Source organism: Musa acuminata, chromosome BXJ3-7 (assembly GCF_036884655.1).
Source record: "Musa acuminata AAA Group cultivar baxijiao chromosome BXJ3-7, Cavendish_Baxijiao_AAA, whole genome shotgun sequence".
Lineage (NCBI taxonomy): Eukaryota > Viridiplantae > Streptophyta > Magnoliopsida > Zingiberales > Musaceae > Musa > Musa acuminata.
The window spans coordinates 982,692-1,000,671 of NC_088355.1; the positions used below are offsets into that span (position 1 = coordinate 982,692).

General features: G+C 37.1%; 1 protein-coding gene across 3 annotated transcripts; it reads right to left on the reverse strand.

The window, feature by feature from the left end:
* Positions 1 to 145: 145 nt before the first annotated feature.
* LOC103990945 (uncharacterized) lies at positions 146 to 16,387 on the reverse strand. Of its 3 annotated transcripts, XR_010498247.1 has the most exons (9): positions 15,760 to 16,387; positions 11,693 to 11,833; positions 7,115 to 7,488; positions 5,789 to 6,533; positions 5,586 to 5,682; positions 5,453 to 5,507; positions 3,683 to 3,774; positions 299 to 388; positions 146 to 215 (listed from the first exon to the last, which is right to left on the reverse strand). XR_010498247.1 is itself a non-coding variant. In XM_009410255.3 (8 exons), exons 1-7 carry the CDS (start codon positions 16,289 to 16,291, stop codon positions 3,712 to 3,714), a joined length of 2,007 nt encoding a protein of 668 aa, XP_009408530.2. In that variant the 5' UTR covers positions 16,292 to 16,387; the 3' UTR covers positions 146 to 388; positions 3,683 to 3,711. The 3 variants fall into 3 exon arrangements, 2 of the variants coding, with proteins under 2 accessions (XP_009408530.2, XP_009408529.2); XM_009410255.3 differs by having other exon boundaries at positions 146 to 388; XM_009410254.3 differs by lacking the exons at positions 146 to 215; positions 299 to 388 and adding an exon at positions 588 to 828.
* Between the last annotated feature and the right edge of the window lie 1,593 nt (positions 16,388 to 17,980).

Below are 17,980 nucleotides of genomic sequence, written 5' to 3' on the forward strand. Positions count from 1 at the left end.
GAGCAATCACAAGTTGATTCTTTACGTCGTACCATCATAATGATTCCAAGAGGTAATAAAACAATCAACATGCTGAAACTACACCACACCAGAATTATGTAACATCGAACATATTGGAACATGTTGGAACTTCAAGAGTACGATCGACTACTGAAACCCCAATAATTGATCAATATGCTGCAGTCGGATTCTCAGCTATGAAGATTAAGATGGATCTGTAAATTAGATTGACTATGGCCATTATATAGCAGGAAAAAGCTATTGCAGTACTTAAAGAGGACACTAGCTGCAAACACACCAAACACTTTGTCGCTATTTTACTGCAACAGGTGGTCCTGCTTGAACAATAATAATGCTTTTGCAGATCTTTGCGGAGTCTCTGTTCGATCTGTAAAGATGAACTGGAACCATCAGACACGGCCCAGATAGACATTGCACCTCTAAACAATATCTGTAAGTATGCTGTGCATCACAAGTTCTTTTAAGAGAAGGGAAAATATCAATTGGATTATGGAAATGTGAAGGTCTTCAGACCGTTTCTTCAAGTACCAACCCAAAACTAGTCTATAAAAATTATACTGACAAAATAAAAGTCTAAAGCATTCTGCATATTTATATCACCAAATGAAATTCAAATGACAATTTACCAACTATGAAATCCCAGGCTTTATGTGAACAAATAAGCTTGCATCTTTTATTACACAGCCACAAGTTAACAGAGATATTTGAGACGCAATTTGGTAAAAATTTGAGGGGGCACAAATTGTTCAATAGACTATCTTCTACTTGCTTCCCCAAGATCCTCATCATGGATATAGGCAACTGCATCTGGAAGGCAAACAATGGAACTACTGTTTACAGATGAGCTGGTTCTCTGTCTATATTCCAGCAAAAAATTTCTAAAGGCAGTCTATTTTAATTGTTTGTGGCAGCTTATCCACAGAAATAACTACCAGCATATGCAAAACATATCAATGTACTTAGGAGACATCCGGATGCGATAATCAAAAGAGATAAAATTATTATTAATGGCATGAAAAGAGAAAAAGAAAAATCTAAAAAAATTTAATAGAAACTATAAATAAAGATTTAAATATTTTGAATTTAATTAAACATATAATTTCTTACAAATCTCAATAATGATAAAAGATCCATATAGCCGATCCCAAATAGTTGGGACTCACGATTTTGTTGTTGTTGTATATGCTAAGCACACCAACAACAAAAAAAATTAGTAAACAAACATGGTGACCACTATACCAAGGGGTGGCAGGCAGCAAATACTCTTATTGGCCAACAAATAAGAAAAAAATTATTGGCAACAAAATCCACACCGAGGAAATATGAAAAACGAGACGATGAACAGGGGCAATAGCTGATAAGGAAAATGGTCTAATCATTAAATATTCCATAGACTGCATCTTTGATTTCCAAAAAACACAAAAAAGGATCCAACAAGAAACAACCATCTCAACTATGGAGGTGCCTCCACAACAGGAACACACTAATTGGGCAAACCATGTGGATGATAAAAAGACAAACTTTAAGTCACAGTACCAAGAGGTAATGAAATGTCAACTATATTAATGAGGCAATAGATAATTGATGTAAGCAGATCCAAAAATCAACTGGATCAATAGCATGTCACAATAAGAACTATGTTCTAAATACCAGTACCTTTCCAAAATGAATAAGCAATAGCATTATTGACATAATGTGGCAATGAATCCAGAAAGACAAGTGCCAATCTACACAGAGTTAGCTGTGAATCATAACTACTAACCTAATAGAGAACTTTCCTGCCTGAGATTAGGCATTTTGATGAGGTAAGTTCACAGAACTGTAATACTTTGTTAACCATAGCCACTATGACCCTTTCAGATTTTAGTCCTTGTTGTCCAGACATTTAGAATATACACTAGCCTCCAGATAAGCCAAGTCACAAAGAGCCTGTTCTCCCAAAACTTGCCATTTCTCCAGGAACCCAATTTAGTAACCATTCAATTCATTTTCCAAGACTTGTAGGAAACTTGACACTTGTTCAATCCAGATTCCAATAGTATCCGGAAATCCAATAGCTAACATGTTGCAAATGTGTACCTTCCTCTTTCACATATATAATTCTGTGATTATTGATTTACAGGGGAGAGATGAATCATCACATGAGAATAACGTCATCCAACATTTTTATCACATTTAAAAATGCATAGATGTTTATCTACTTGTATTAATTTCTCATTTCTTGTTTCAAACAGTTTTTAGCTGTCATCTTCCGGCATGTATCATTTCTTAAATTGGTTTCCTATCCGGATAACTATTTACATCAGCATACCATAACCTATATACTTTCTGCTTCCAAAAGTTGGCCCCTCCTCATTGCAGTCACAATCCACTCAACCTAGCCAATCCACTCAAGAAACGATCTCAACCGAACAAGGGTGCACAGTCTAATTCATAATTTCACTTCATACATCTGTCCAAGAGGTTGTTAGTCTCACTGCCTCTAGGTACAACATAAAAGAAATAACCTATAAGAGCCATAAACGGGCTCCTTGTCAAACAAACAATATGTCAAAAGGCAGGATACAATGCTCCAACTTTGATCGTGGTTATCCTCAGAGTTTGAAAATCATTTAATTTACAAGTACAAAATTGGGTACCGTCCATGTGACAGAAAATTTCCTAACAAGCATAGAGATAAATGTATGAAATTTCTGGAAAAGATAGAATAAGAAATATTTGTATATGTGAATAAGTAGGAATAGCTTTTGATTATGATAAAACTTAAAATATTTAAGATGGTATGATCACATATTTAAGAGAGAATTATAGATCCACTGTTTAAGTGAGATAAGTCAATTAGGATTCATAATGTGATTTGTTGGTTCTTATTTTTACTGATATTGCCCTCAACAAAGCTCAATGATGGGGCAAAATTTATGTAGCCAACCTCACATAGTTGAGCTGTTACATTTTGTTGTTGCAATTGCATAACTTAGCTAATTCATGCTAGTAAGAAGATTCCTAACAATATAACAGTAAGTTCATTACAGCAAATGGTGTGGCCAGTATAAATTTTGAGCATCAGCATGGCAAATGTCAGTGAACTATGTAATGACCAAAGTAACCAATTACCCTTTTCTTGAATGAGCCTAGCCATATGGACTGAACCATGTAAGCCATATATAATATTCTTTCCAATGTACAATTATTACCACTAAAATCAAACATCACAGCACAGAAATAGCCATGGTCAATAGTGAACAACAAATATCATAGAAATGAGTCTTTCTAACTTGTTTCATGACCAGTCTTACTTCAAATAATTCCAGTCAAAACCAGTATAATTTTCAGTAATATACCTTGTGTGTATGTATCCCTCTCAGCTCCAACATTTCCAAAGACTCAAAAATCCCACAAAAAAAAAAGCGAAAAAACCTCTACTGTATTTGGAGAGGAGAGAGATTGTACTCTTCACAGATTCATATTAGCATGATATCAATGACCAGCAAATAAAATGAAAAGGAGAAACAAGTCACGTAACTGAATGAGCAAAACCTTGGAAACTAAAAATATCAGCCCAGTCAAGCCGACTTTGACTAATATTTTCCCACAAGTATAAACTGTTGAGAAGAAACGAACACCAAAAAAACAGCATACTCCAAACTAAGCAGTTTCCAACCTGCATTGGCAATTGGAATGAGGAGGCCTCTAAATCCATAAGTTCTCCCTGCGGTATTCTCGCACGATGACTGGCACACTGGAAGGTGGGAGCTGCAATAAACAACCACTAGTAACAGATGGCCAAAAAATAAAATGTTTTCAAATTACAATTGGAAGCAAAGATAAAAGGTAGATCATCACCACCCAGCTTGTTCCAATGAAAGCAAAATTGAACCCAACATATCTTCCACACATAAAATGAGGCAAACATATAAAGAAGTATCCTTCATGGTTGCAGAAATCATAGAAATACAATCATGTAAAACCCAATTATTATCTCAAAGACACTGGCATAAAATCATATAATAATACAACAATTTAGAAAATGCAGGCATCTTGAAAGTCATCAAAACTGTTAGTGTAGTAGAAAATGCAAGGATTCAGGATCTAAAAGTTCAATCTTATAACAGAGAGAACATTAATGGAATCAGAACAATGCACAGAAAGGAATCAAAGGATGCTTAGAAAGTTCAAAATGATTATAGAGTTCTCCAACCAATAATAAAAAAGAACAAAAATGCATCTTTTAACTTGCAAAAGAGAAAAAGTTAGTTAGATGGAACCAAAAGTAAATCTACTAATAGTATATATAAAAAATATTAAAAATATGAATAAAAGAATATAAAAATTGCAGCTTGGCTGTGCCTCAATACATATTAAACTGTCTGAAAACATGAGAAGAAAATCCTTGGAAACATTTCAGGGTTGCAGATCTTCTGAGGAGCCCTGAGGAAAGTTTATTATATCTGAATAGTGTATGCTGAAAACTCTGTGCCACAAGGCCATAAAGTACTTTACTATGAAAGTTCTTGCCACAGATGATAAAATTCAAAAGTTACTGAGGTCTTGGTTTGGTTAAAACAAAATGTATTAAAAGTCGTGCAACCACGGAAAATAAATCATGGTTCCATTACTCAAATGACCAGTTTCATAAAGATCATTTGCTTACCTAAACTGGTATCAGCCCCATACTCGACTGAAAGTCACATACTTAAACTAAATGCATGATGCCAGATGAATTAAATGGCAAGTTAAATCCACATAAGCAAAAGAAAACATGATGATTCATTACATTCCTCCATGATGTACTTTTTGATGACAATCACCACTAAAAGTTTGTGACACTGAAGCACAATTTACTCTCCCAATAAAAGAAAGGAGGTCAATACAGCCCAAGAATTTTGTTAGGCATTGATTGATCAAAGGTAGATGGAAGAGTAGATGTCTTACAATCACTTTTAGGCATTGATTGATCAAAAGGTGGATGGCATGACCATGGTAAACGGTCAGCTTATGCTGTGCAAGACAACACAGTGTCATCGGTGAACTTATGCCCGGAAAGCATGTACCGAGGGAAATGTTCCCAACCACTTTTAGAAAGTTCAGAAAGAGCCAAAAGAAGTTATAATGGTATTAAAAGGAAGTCTAGAAAGAAAAGAGTCTTAGACCCATTTCAAATCCTCTAGATTTACTGGAAGTGTTGAACATAGGAAAACAAAACAAACTAAAGCATTATCCAATCAAACCTAGTGGTAATTTCATATAGCAAATATATAAAACTTTTTTGCTTTAGGCATGTATGAGATATGTAACCTGCAACTTGTGATAGCAGCAACTAAATGGGGAAAATGAAATCAACGTGAAAGAAACAAACATAAAGTTCTTGCATTGCTCGCACTAATTTAAAGAAACTAACACCAAAAACTTAGCAGTCAATTTCACAACTCACCATCCCATAATCCGTGATAATCATTGACACAAAATCAGAAGGTGTTGCATCATAACTGTAAATGCAGGAAATCAAAATTTATCAATCTGGAAATAACAGATGATCGATTGTTTATCACAAAGAGCACTCTTACGTAAGATTTAAAAGCTGCAGATTCTCAATGTCAGCCCGATTATCCAGATGGTTTAAATCTTTCCGTCCAGGAACTTTTGAAATGACATCTGGATCACCTGAAAAGTAGCACAAACACAATTTTATAAGATATGTGGCAGAAGGTTGCCTAGCAAAAAAAAAAAGAAGGTAAAAAAAATTAAATACACAGCACTACATGTATACCTAGCTCGTTTGAACATATAGAATCAAGTTGTACCCTTTCATGAAACTTATAAGCCTCACAGCATATTAGAACGGGAACCCGGAAAGCATTTGCAACCATAGCTACACAAGCTGTACCAACTCTTGAGTAAACAGTTCCATTGGACAGCACTGATGCAGCTCCTAGAAAAACCAGTGTGACTTCATGCATGATGTATGAAATTGCATTTACATGTGTGTATGTGCAGTTAATGCCCTTGGCCACCAATCTATGGAGCAATACCTGCCCTTCAAGCTTTGGGCGAGAATCAACTATAACAACACGGAACTGTTTCCCAACCTCGTGGGCGTATACTAATAGCATCTCAACAACACAAGATAATCCATATGTTAGGAGAACATCCCCATCTCTGATCTTGGTAACAGCATGCCTAATTATAACCTTATCAGCAATCACTATTTTCTCATTTATGAAACGATCAATGTCAGATTGAAGACTAGATTTCACTTCTGATTCCGGCATTGTATCTGGTAATTTAGCAATTCTATTTTTTAAAAACCTGATAGCATTTCCCATGCTAATTGAAAGAGGTCTACACTCAATTAGAAATGACACATAACTACTTATTTTTGCAGTCAAATCTCGAACAAGTGCCTTTTCAGGGGGTGTAGAGTAATCTCGGATTGCCTCTCGGAATGCAAGAAGCATTGCAATACAACGAGCATTGCCACCTGATATATTACCAGACAAGTACTGAAGTCCAACCTGATGACAAGATCAAGCAGTCACATTAGACAAAATGATATTTTAACACATAATATGTTCGTAGCAGATAATAGAAATCAAAATCTTTGATCATTTTGACTTAAACAGGAGACAATTACATAAACTCGGCATAATTAATTAAAAGATTCACATTGTTGTGTTGGACGCAAATAATTCTTCTTTGAATTTATGCATATCTGAACATATCTGCAGAGAACATAGTACAGAACTTGCAGTAGATGCAATAAGTCCATTACTTGGTCACCCTGTTACTTGGTTACTCATGATCAAACTCGAGATCCACCTACATAAGATCTAATTTGCATATCATTGGTCGACTTAACACAAGCCTGTTTCAGAAACCTTTGCCCAAATAATTCCTGATGTCTCCTACCAAAATAGGCTTTGTTACCTGACTATAGGTATATCAGACCATCAGACCAGGAGAATATCTGTTAGTTTTCTAAACCAGCATAGTGGAACATATTTCATATATGTGCCAAAGCATCAAAACCAACGATAAGGGATATAATGCTTGCAGACCAAGTTAAGGGGGAAAAAATAGCATCATCGATAGGCACCTTGTAAACAGAAGGATGCATTGGATCAAGTTGAAAGAACTTTGTTTCAAGATCTGGAAGCTGAGTTCCATGTATATATTGAGGTAAATGCCGGAACAATTCAACTCTGTTTTTAGCTTCAAATTGATAAACCACTGCACGTCGTTTTGCCTTTTCAACCCTATGGATATCATCAAATTGCATACGTGGAGGAGGAACGTCCTTCTTCCGATCCTTTTCAGGAGGTCGATCAACGACCTTCTTTTCGGAAGATACAGATGGATTTGCAACTTGAGGCCCATCTTTCTTTTGTGCAGGAGGCTTGACAACTTTACCCTGCTTTGTGTTTGCAGGAACTGCACCTCCTGGTGCAGCTGAAAGCTTGACTCCAGCACCTATAAATATAATCATGCAAACCAATGCAATACTATATTAACTGAATCTGAGGTACAGGTCATAACAAAATGAATATGTATACAATCCAATACAGAAAGTGTTTTCTAACAAGAAATTGTGATTTTAGGCAGCCAAATAGTGACAGATAAGAAAAAACCAAAGAGATATGGTTAAAGAACAAAGTTATGGCAGTACAAAGATAAAGAATTCCTGGTGTATAAATTTTGGCAGTTCTAATTAAAAGTAAAAAAATGGTAACACTGACTATCAAGAATTATAGGAGAGCTCCTAAAAGAAATTGACTCACATTATTCATTTATCAAGGCAGGCAAACTCGAATACTAAGATACAGGAATCAATTTTGATTATGGGAGGATAAGGCCTAAGAATGTTGGATAAATGCATGACGTTTTTCAGGGGAATGCAACAACTATCCAAACCACTGTCACACATTTAGCTCTCTGTTCTTTGGCATTAGCCTAAAAATCTGCACTTAACTCTCCACAAGTTCCAGATCTACAGTAGAAATTTGACTATCAAAGAATTCTTTGGACTGATATATACAATAGACATGCTGAAGTTAACAACTGAAGAAACAGGAGGCTTTCATGCAATATCCCAAGCAGATAGCAAACTGTCAATCAAGTTATCCAAAAGCCAGTTCCAAGTAAAGTTTTTAATATAAAGAAACAAGACTTAAATCAAGGTTTTTGTTCATTCCGACATACTGTGTGGGTACACTGAGATGTACTGCTGTACCCATTTGCTGGGGGAGGGAGAGGGGGAGGAAGAAGGAAGAGGAGGAAAAGGAGAGGTGTCAACAAAGAGGTGGGCAGTAGCCAACGAGTTCACAGGAAGCAACAAGCAGCAGTGGTCAAGCCATGCAGATCGGGTTCACATTTCATGCTGACATGGAGCGATATAAGGGTTAACAAAAAGATGTTATTTTTTAAAACTGGACCACCCAAAATGAGGTGGTCCACATAGGGGTTGACGCCCAGACCAGTTAGTACCTATTCAACATTTAATTCCATGTCGAAATGTACCAGATGGTACATATCTGCCATAGACTGGATCAGAACACGAATCCACTCCTTTTACAGGGTTAAGGTGTAGTACAAGGCTTAAAACCTAGTAAGCCTTGTGAACTAGAAGGAAAGCCCACTTTTTTTTTATCCTAATATTGAAAAAGAACTGCTTCTGTCTCTTTTAATTTTTAGTAAGGAAAAAATCCTAATGCCCTATGTCTCCCATATGCCTTACTCTCACGAATTCTTTAGCGCTAGCCGCCCGTCGCCCACTCTTGTCAGCATGTTGGTATGACCGGTACTCTTCTCCCCTTCGTCCTTTGCTGTTTCCTTTTCTTCTTCTCCTCCTCCTCTCTATGTACTGGTATCACGGTACATATACTAGCATACAGTGTCATATGCTGATATGAACTGGGCCCATACCAATCCACCTATGGACCGGCATATGTCAACTACCTGAACTGTGAGGCTGCCTAAAATTCACTAAACACTGATGCTAAGCATTAAAAAGACAATGACAATCACTTATATTCTGTAGCTTGTAAGACCAGAATTGGTATCAAGATTATCCTATGAAGATCGAATCAGGAGAAGAGGGTTCAACTAAACTGGACCAACAATATAGAAATAAATTGAGAAAATACAGGGCTAATTACATATTACCTCTGTAGCTAATTATGTTTAGTATTTCGGTCCTTACACTTTCAAAAAATACATTAGAATCCTTATACTTACGAAAGTGAAACATTTAACCCTGTTTCTCCTCACACAGTTAATTCTGTTACGAAAATACTGCACGTGTTTTCACATGCAAAAAATGACCCTAAAATAAGGTTAAAAAAATAATTTCATCCCCCTATATGTTATTGCCAACATTTCCTTGCTCATCGGTATCTCCCTGCACCCAACATCTACCCTACATAGCTTCCCACAACCAACATGAGACCGTTGCGCCCCTGCCGCCTCTCCCACAACCCAAACAGCACCCTCCTTTGTGAGCATGCCGCCGACGTTCCTCCCGTAGGAGCTAAACCATTTTGCTCGCATATACTCCCTCCACCTCCGCGACGGCACATGCATGCTCGCGCCTCTGATGACTCCACTATGGCGGCACAAATTAGCTTCACGATGCGCTCAAGCAAGTCTCGACTACCGACGAACACCGCTGGAAGGACGATGAGGACTATCACGTAGTCGATGATTGGCCTAGGAATCTTGAATTCTACGACAAGGTTGATGTCCACAATGTAGCAAGCGTCGCCCCTAGCGATCACATCGATGTACTCGTGGTAGCCGCCATGGACTTTGTCAGCTCTCACCAACTCGCCATTGAGTCGCTCTCCGACTCGACTAGCACGACCTTGAGCGAGCGCCACCAGTCTCCGCCCCGGAGCCCTTCCTCCCTCCACGACCGCAACCTACTCCCATATGATCGTGGCTTTTGGTCATCCCTCGCTTTCGAATCCTACTTGACGTCATAGAACGAGTCAACGAGGTCAGCCAACTCGACGACCGAGTTGGGGGACTCCTTTGCCGACTCGCCTCCCGTTGAATCTCAAAGTCGCGTCCTGGTTGTCTCATCTAGCGACGTTATCACCTCCTGCTGAATCGCCACCAGTCTCCGCCCCGACAACAACACTTGGATCACGTCCAGCCAGGGCAAAGACTGGTGGCAATTGGACAGGAGGCAATAGCGCCACTGGACGAGACAACCAGGGCGCGACTTTGGGATTCAGCAGGAGGGGAGCCGGTTGAGTCCTCGACTCAGCCGCCGTGCTGGCCAACCTCGTTGACTCGTTCTACGACGTCGAGCAGGATCCGGAAGCGAGGGACGATCGAAAGCCATGATCAAATTGGAGTAGGTTGCGATCGTGGAGGGAGAAGGGCCTCCGGGGCGAAGATTAGTGGCGCTCACTTGAGGCCATGCCGGCCGAGTCGAAGGGTGACTCGATGGCGGGTCGGTGAGACCTGACAGATTCCCTAGCAGTTACAACAAGTACATCGACGTGATCGCCAAGGGCGACGCCTACTACATCGTGGAAATCAAACTTGCTGCAAAATTCGAGATCGCAAGGCTAACAACCAACTACATGATGCTCCTCCACGTCCTTCTGGTGGTGTTCGTCGACAGTCGTCGTTTGGGTTGCGGGAGAGGCGGCAAAGGCGCAACCGTCTCATGTTAGTGGTGGGAAGCTATATCGGATAGATATTAGGTGTAGGGAGATGTCGGTAAGTAGGGAAAAGTTGGCAATGGCACACAAGGGTTGTGAAATTACCTTTTTAACCCTATTTTTGGGTTATTTTTCACACGTGACAGCACATGCGATATTTCTGTCAATAAAATTGACGGCATGAGGAGCAACAAGGTTAAATGTTTCACTTTCGTAAGTATAGGGATCCCAAAGTAACTTTTGAAAGTATATGGACTGAAATACTAAACATAACTAACTATATAGGGTAATATGTAATTAGCACGAAAATATATTAAAATAATAATCATAAAAACAGAAATTAGGAGAGTAATAAAAAAATAAAAAATAGGAAAATAAGACCATAAAAATATTTTCATAGAATTTTGCAATAATAACATTCATTAAAACACCAAAATATGTCATTAAGTGCATCTTATTGGCCCTTGCCCCTTAAATTGGCCATCACGTAAGGTTAAAACAAATCAACAATCCACAATTTAAAATAATAAAAAAATGATCTAACTTAGTATTGATAGGGTAGAGGAATGGCTTCTTTCACTCAACCAATCACATATTGTCACATTTCACTCAATCAACATCCTCGGCAACAGGCCACAACTACAACTACAGCCACAAAGGTTGATCCTCACCTCGACTACACTAGTCCTCATTTCTCAAACAATTTCTCAAACAGGGATAGAAGTTGATAAGTTATGGATTTTTAATGACTCATGCATCATTTACCATAAAAAGGGCATCTTACGAACAGGTCTTGATGTTAAAGAATCATTAAGCAATAAATCACAATAAGCACAAAGCGTAAACTTGAGAGAGACTATCTTGCTGCATAAACCACTTCCTAGAGAGAGAACACCTTGCTGCACAAAATAACATGATATTGAAAAGCAATTTACAGCAATAAATATAAATTTTATTTACACATTAGTCACTACACATTCAAGAAAGATGAACTAATTCTTTACCAGATTCCTTTGCTGCAGCTTTTGCAGAACGTTGGGCCTCTTGGAGGGCACGCCTCTCAGCTTTTGTTGTTTTCTCCTTGAGTGTCTTTGATACCCCTGCCCCATCATTTTGCATCCCCACAACAGCTCCTCTTTCTTTTTCTGCAAGATGCCACTCAATCTAAAGAAGATTAACTTGGAGAATCACAGATCAACATAGTAAGGTTTTCTAAAAAGTTTTGGTGCAGACTCAAATTATAATTACAATTCTAAAATTTATAATTTTATAGTGCTTTCTCTCATTTCATCAACATGACAACTTGGAAATACACAGACAATTGAAATAGGATTCAGTAAAGTTATACAAAAGCCATTCTTTTGCATCCCCACAACAGCTCCTCTTTCTTTTTCTGCAAGATGCCACTCAATCTAAAGAAGATTAACTTGGAGAATCACAGATCAACATAGTAAGGTTTTCTAAAAAGTTTTGGTGCAGACTCAAATTATAATTACAATTCTAAAATTTATAATTTTATAGTGCTTTCTCTCATTTCATCAACATGACAACTTAGAAATACACAGACAATTGAAATAGGATTCAGTAAAGTTATACAAAAGCCATTCTTTTAAATTTTACCTCCTAGAGAACCAATCGGAAGCTGAGCAGTTATTACTTAAGAAGTTGCATCCATGAGTACATGATTATAAATTATTGGAATATTTCCATGCCAAAATTATTTCTTATGTCAAATGATACCATAGAAGCTTAAAAGAGCAAACTGCAAAAGTTATCCAGCAGTTCCACAAGATAAATTAAAGCTTTCAATCTATCAGTATGATAACAATACTACATCAAAAGCCTACTGTCCCATATTTCAGTACTACAAAAGTAATCATAAAGCTGATCCATACACATCTGATTATCTAATACAATGATAAGCAAGTAGAAGCTGCACCATCTATTTGAGAAGTTCTCTTCAATTGAACACATGATATGAGTTTCCACAAATGAACCAGACACAAATTTATTGTATATAGAACAATTAGCTGTCTTTATCTTCATTTATGATTTTTAAGAAAGACTACAAGCTAGATATTTAATATCAAATCAATGCTTTAAACATGACTTCAGAAGTTCCACGAACAAGAATCTAATACCAAGTCATTTTTCTTAACAAGTTTATAGCATATAGTTACTTTTCAACTAATGGTATATTCGGTCCCTATAGATACAGATAAATTATCAAAAGCTTTAGCAAATAAAATGGGAAAGATATTCTCATTGGTTCACAAAAAGCAGGACATTTTCCAACATTTATTTATATACTCATCTCTAACCTAGTCCACGAAAACAACCAAGATATTTGATTTTTATAATAACTGAAGAGATAGTACCCATCATGACACATCAGAGAAGGTTTTGTAATTAAAATAGCTGAAACATTCAAAATCATGACACTGGGAACATGAAATATTCAAGATCACAGCACTGGGAACACCATATCTCTTAGTTCATGATAGTTGCTTCATTATTTTGTTGGCTCACGAAACAAAAGATCATTTATGTAGGTAGTTTGCTACATCAGATAAAATATCTTACAAAACAAGTATTATGCATCCAATTGGGTCAATGGAAGTGGAAGCTTAAAACCCATGAAACAGTTAATCTTTTTTTCTTTACAATTGTGTTCTTTATCTGTTTTCCTCTACTGTTAAGGTCATTATGTGCCCCAACAACAAATATTGAACAGTTTTTAGGAGCAAAGCCAATGCAATTTCAAATTAAGGACATGACAATCATTCATAAATTACTATGACACAAATATCTTGTGCATCCAAAGGCCTATAGTCGGAAGTTCAGAAACTGAAGATCGTCATAGTCACCATGCTGAAGAAGGTTCTGAACAATATTAGAAGCCTACATACCGATCATCATCTTTTGAAATTTTTCCTCAAGTTAAAAAATGTTAGGTTCTTGTGATGCTTGTCTTTTTGCAAATTTTGTGAATTCAAATGTGCAAACCCTTTCCATAAGCTACGAAACACAGATACTTTAAAAGGCTTGTCATGTCAAACACATACACTTAAAAATAAACCAGGACATATGAACATCTACATATTCATGCTAGCATTTGTTTTTTTTCCATATTAATTTATATGCATAACATCTTCAAGACACACTGAATGTTGCAAATATGTACATAATTTAGCCTTTAATCCTACTATACAATGTTTTGTACATTAATTGTCATGCCCAAATTATGTTGCCCCTACTTTTAAAAAACTTTCCATGTATGTCCACATATTGTGTTTGTCCACATCCCGTTTGTGTGACCATGCTTCATATGTGTAGTATCCTTCAAATATTAAAAATCACAAAATAATTTTATTAGAGGAGAAAATAGACCACAAGGTTATACACATCATCAAATCCTAAAGCGCTAAAAACTGATAAAACACTTTCAACCTGAATATGTATGGGCAACACTATCAAAGAATCAAAGTGATTGATGCAAACAATGTTTCAAACTATATTCAAGATGAATTAGCTAAGGTATAAAATAAAGCCATGAATGTTTAGGTCTGGCCATTTTTAGTTTTAGAATTTTCTTTCTTTTTTGAAATGCGTCTGATTGCTGTTACGATTAAATATGACATTGTCGAACAACTTTGTTATTATATTTGTTCAGTTGGTTTTATTCAATTTTTTGAAGAATTATTAAAGGAGACCAAAAACTAGCCAATTAGTTTTGTTTGGTTGCACACAATACCAATCCAGTATAATACTGATCACTCTCAATTTCAATAAGAAAGATGAATTCCACTTGTTCATATGGTCGGAAAAAACTTAGACAACCGAAAGAAAATAAAATTATTGATATAAAAAAAATCTATTATACAATACATAACCCAACACTAGCCATTCACTACTGAATCCCAAAGAAGTACCTTAAATTTCAAGGCATAATTGCACCGTCTATAGACAGGATTCACATATAGTACCTATTAAATGTGGATTTCACCCTACCACAATACTAAAATTGTAAAATGTAGACTCTACTGCCTTTGCTAGAACAAGGGCACACAACCTTAAATCATCTGATATGACACTTTAGACATAACAGGTACATTCACAAAATTGCTATGATAACGGAGATATAATACAGAGCACTACGTTCCGCTTTCAGAAGTACCCATATCTCTTGAGGATCAATGATCTAAATCTTTAAGAATCATTCATTAAACATCAATTCTAGAGGTAAATCATACACCATATGTAGTGCTTCCATTGGTAAATCATAGACCACGTAGTGCTTCTGCCTTTGTGAAATTTTTTTGAACAAACAGATTATGGATGACATATTTTAGCCATTGGTTCAAATGAAGGAAGCATATACACAAAATCTTAATGAATAGAAGGTGCAAGATGACATTTTATAATGGTGTCATACAGAGGTAGACAAATTTAGGAAACTTCTCCCAGTGCGTAGAATTCATAGTTAAATTGAGAAATCCACCAGTAAAAAGATATGTAATCTAAACCACACATGTGATGTATACACCTGACATAAGCGTCCACACATCCCTCCATTTCAACATCCACCCATCAACTCAATCTGAGAGGCTCTGATTTCAGCCAGCTTCCCGTAAAGGCTATTTGGCTGAATCTAAAAAGGATAATACAACTCTGTTTGATGTTCATGTCCATTAACAAGCGTTAAATATGTAGGGTTCATCATTATGATGCGCAGACTTATTGCATTGTTTTCACCTTCTCACAAGTAGCACCACCATGCAGAATATTTAATCCAACAAACACACTCCAAGTCTTCCTCCGCACACCAATCCCGAGATGCTCTAAAATCTAATTCCTTACATGCTAATTCCATGAAACAATCATAAACAACATCCAAAACAAGAAGATACCATCAGATTTTATTCCTGGCCACTTGACAAGAACTTCCTTGCAAATTACAGATGAAATTAAAAGCCAATTGCATGTTGTACATATATATTGCTCAATCGTCGAAGTGAACTATGTAGGAGCCAGGCTAAATAAAAGGTATCACTAAACAATAACGTCGTACCTGAAATACCGGGCCGTGTCTTCGCCACCGATGCAGTCGTCCACGAGCTCTTCGGAGTATTGCTGCCGCCACCAACAATACCAGCCTTCGTCACCATCATTTCACCGCTACTCCCAGGGAAGGAAGACGCAACCTTTGCCGCCTCACTCCGACCATTACATGGAGACATAGAAGGATCCTCGGAGAACTGGGAGACCGCGTCGTCCATCCGGCTGGACGGCGACGTCAAGGGGGGCGACTCAAGGAGGACTTCCGGCGGGTTATATCCGCCGACCTGGATCTGAAGGCTGTCGCGGCGGGCGGGGTTGGGGACGGCGAGGGGAGCGGAGGGGGAGTGGCGTGGCGGGGGGATCATGACCGGGGAGGTGGAGATAGCAGGGGGGCCGATGTCTCCGGAGGGAGGGGAAGAGGCAGCCGCGGCGGTGGGGGCTTCGGAGAGGTAGCGGGCGGGCGGGGCGGCGCCAGGGGTGACGAAGCCCACTTGCCGGACCTTGGGGTCGCTGACCGTCCGGGGTGGCCGTCGGTTGTCCATCCTAACGCCGACGACGGGCAGCGGATGGGGGATGGGGGATGGGGGATGAGGGCGAGAGGGAGGGATGTGGGGTTTGCTAGGTTTTTAAGGTCTTCCGGCGATGGGCAACGCGATGGGGTGGCGAGCCGCATCACGAATAAATGACATTTTTTTTTCTTTTTTTTTTACAATTTTTTTAATATATATATATATATAATTTAATAATTTTCGTAAAATTATCGGTGAGAGACATTCGAATAATTATTTTTTAAAAAAAAAATATTTAAAAATAAGACTACATATCAATAAATCTAAAGAAAAATCATTTAATTAATTTATTCTATTATTTTACTAACATAATTAATAAAAATATATATTAGATTACATTATAATGTTACACATTTCTTCATAAAAGGTATTGTAATAGATGAAAACATATTTATATTTTTAATAAAAATAAATAAAAAAAATACGAAAAATTGTGTTGTGGGTTGGGCCGGCCCAATAAGTTGAGATCCAATGTCACTGTAGATCTTTCTATCATATTTATCTTCTAATTAGATTGAAATTGAGAGAAAGTTATTGAGTAAATATTAATCAAATATTGGATGAAATTAGAGGGAGAGACAAATAATGGATTAGAACTCATAACATGTTTAGGTAGCAATAAAAGAAAAAAATAGAAGGAGAATGAGATCGAAGAATATCGACTGGATTGATAAGGTAGCAATGACTAATGAGCAATTAATTATTGGGAGGTAAACAAATTGTAAGAGATAGAGAGAGAGAGAGGTCAATTGGGGTGTCATGGTTTTTTTTATTTTTAATTAGTGTTAAAAACAAAAAAGAATTAGTGGATAAGCTCAATTACATGATGTTGATGTTATTCCTATATAGGAATTGAGATAAATTCACAACTCATGCCATCATACTCAAAATGATTGACATTAGAATCTAGTACGACTTAATGGATTAGGTTTCATCAACTTTAACCAAAAGTCAACACACTTTTGGAGTGTCAACTGCGTCACAAGTATGTATAATTCAAGCATACATTAGACTATTGATGTTAGAACAAAGAAAAACCATCACGCATGTTTCATTATACAACTAATAAATTTTGAGATGTAAAGGAAAAAAGTCAAAGTCAACTAAGTCACTATTGCTACGTAAGATTTTGGTCATACTAGCTGAGAATTGATTCTGAACTAAGTTACTAGTGAATCCATAACGATCCATGAAAGATTAAAAAGATTACGTCGTTCCGATAATACCTTTTTGATGCTGAAGTTAATAAGAGTTTCGAACAATTCAACTAGCTTCTTATATAAAAAGTTGTTGTGTATTAGGAATATACTTTCGGAACTCTTTTATAGTGATATTTAACCTTCGTAGTGAATGCTAATCACAAAGAATATCGTAAGTCTCTCTTGAGTTTTATCGTATCACATCGAACTCAAAACGTGATAACATTCGATCACATAGTATTAATCGGATGGTGACGAGTCGACTACTTGAGGCTCAGATATTTGCACCAAGAAGTCGATCATCTTACGCTGAGATATTAACCATATGATATCGAGGCATCGATCTTCTAGTACTAAGGTATCAATCAATCACTTACAAAAGTATTTATAATGTCATCACACCCCTAATAACTATGAGATAATTCAAGTTATTACGTTCAAAATTCTACGTTCATGAAAGATA